Genomic DNA, 999 nt, shown 5'->3' with positions numbered 1-999 from the left:
GCTGCCTGGCCATCCTATCTGGGATAGCGGATGCCTGCAGGAGAGAGCCCGGGATCAGGTTTGGAGCGCTGAGAGCTGGCCTGACAGCCCGCCGGGTGCTCGAAACCCACCAGCAGCTGTTCCCGCCGCACATAAAACCTGTCGGGAGCCAGCTGGGGATGAAACAATTAGAGCAGGGAGTGCTCTCTGGGAGGGGGCAGCCAGGAGGAGCCGTGCTACCAGTCCTGGGAAGTTTCCTTAGCGTCCGCAGGGAGCTGTAAAACACAGGATTAAAAATACCACATGTCGCTCCTGCCCCTGCTCTTTGAAGTGGGGTGGGCTGCCTCCGTGGGGCACAGGGAAGGGACTGAGCTGCTAGGTGAAGGCTAAGCTTTCTGGAGCCGCGGTGGCTCAGCGCTGCCTGGCTGGCGACGCACGGCTGCGGGCGGCCAGTGGGTCGGACGGGGGGCAGCCAGGACGGGCGGCAGGTGTGAGAAAGCCCCTGTCCAGGCCCCCAGACCGAACACGGTCTTTGAAGTGCAGACAGGCTGCTGCACGCTCAGGGCGGCAAAGGGGGGAGACAGGAACAGCGTGGCCTTACTTCCTCCGGAGACGTCAGGTCCTCCAGGTCCTCCAGCATCCTTTCGACGAACTCTTCGGTCAGCAGGATCTGCAAGTGAGACACAGGCCGTTATTCTTTGGTGTGAGCTGCCTGCCAAGCTGCAGGCTCCTTTCTTCTGCACAGAGAGGAGACTGTACTTGCTTCACTTTCTTGGCAGCACAAAGTTGGGAGGCCTCTTGCTCGTGATGCTGCTGCCCCTGCCAGTGCCAGCGAGGCTCGGATTATCAAGCAGTCGTCTTCCCCTGTCAATTATCTCCCTGCGCCCGAAAGGATGAGGGAAGGGGGAGGCAGAGGAAAGGGTCGCAGGGGGTAGCGGGCGATGAGAACATTTCTATCTGGGGCACTGAAGTGAAGCCTTGCATTTAGCTGTGTTACAGCTGGGGCTGGGGCTGGGGCTG

General features: G+C 61.0%; 1 protein-coding gene across 1 annotated transcript in view; it reads right to left on the bottom strand.

The window, feature by feature from the left end:
- SUFU (SUFU negative regulator of hedgehog signaling) overlaps window positions 1-999 on the bottom strand; it is a gene marked incomplete at its 5' end in the record, with an annotated part of 126,996 nt that overhangs the window by 12,148 nt on the left and 113,849 nt on the right. Inside the window, one exon of the mRNA XM_019502150.1 lies at window positions 581-649. Within this exon, the coding sequence (XP_019357695.1) occupies window positions 581-649 (69 nt within the window). The remainder of the gene's footprint in view (window positions 1-580; window positions 650-999) is intronic.

This window comes from Gavialis gangeticus, unplaced genomic scaffold, assembly GCF_001723915.1.
Source record: "Gavialis gangeticus isolate Ggan-Ray unplaced genomic scaffold, GavGan_comp1, whole genome shotgun sequence".
NCBI lineage: Eukaryota > Metazoa > Chordata > Crocodylia > Gavialidae > Gavialis > Gavialis gangeticus.
Note: the sequence above shows the minus strand (reverse complement) of the source record. Positions and strands in the feature narration are given on the sequence as shown.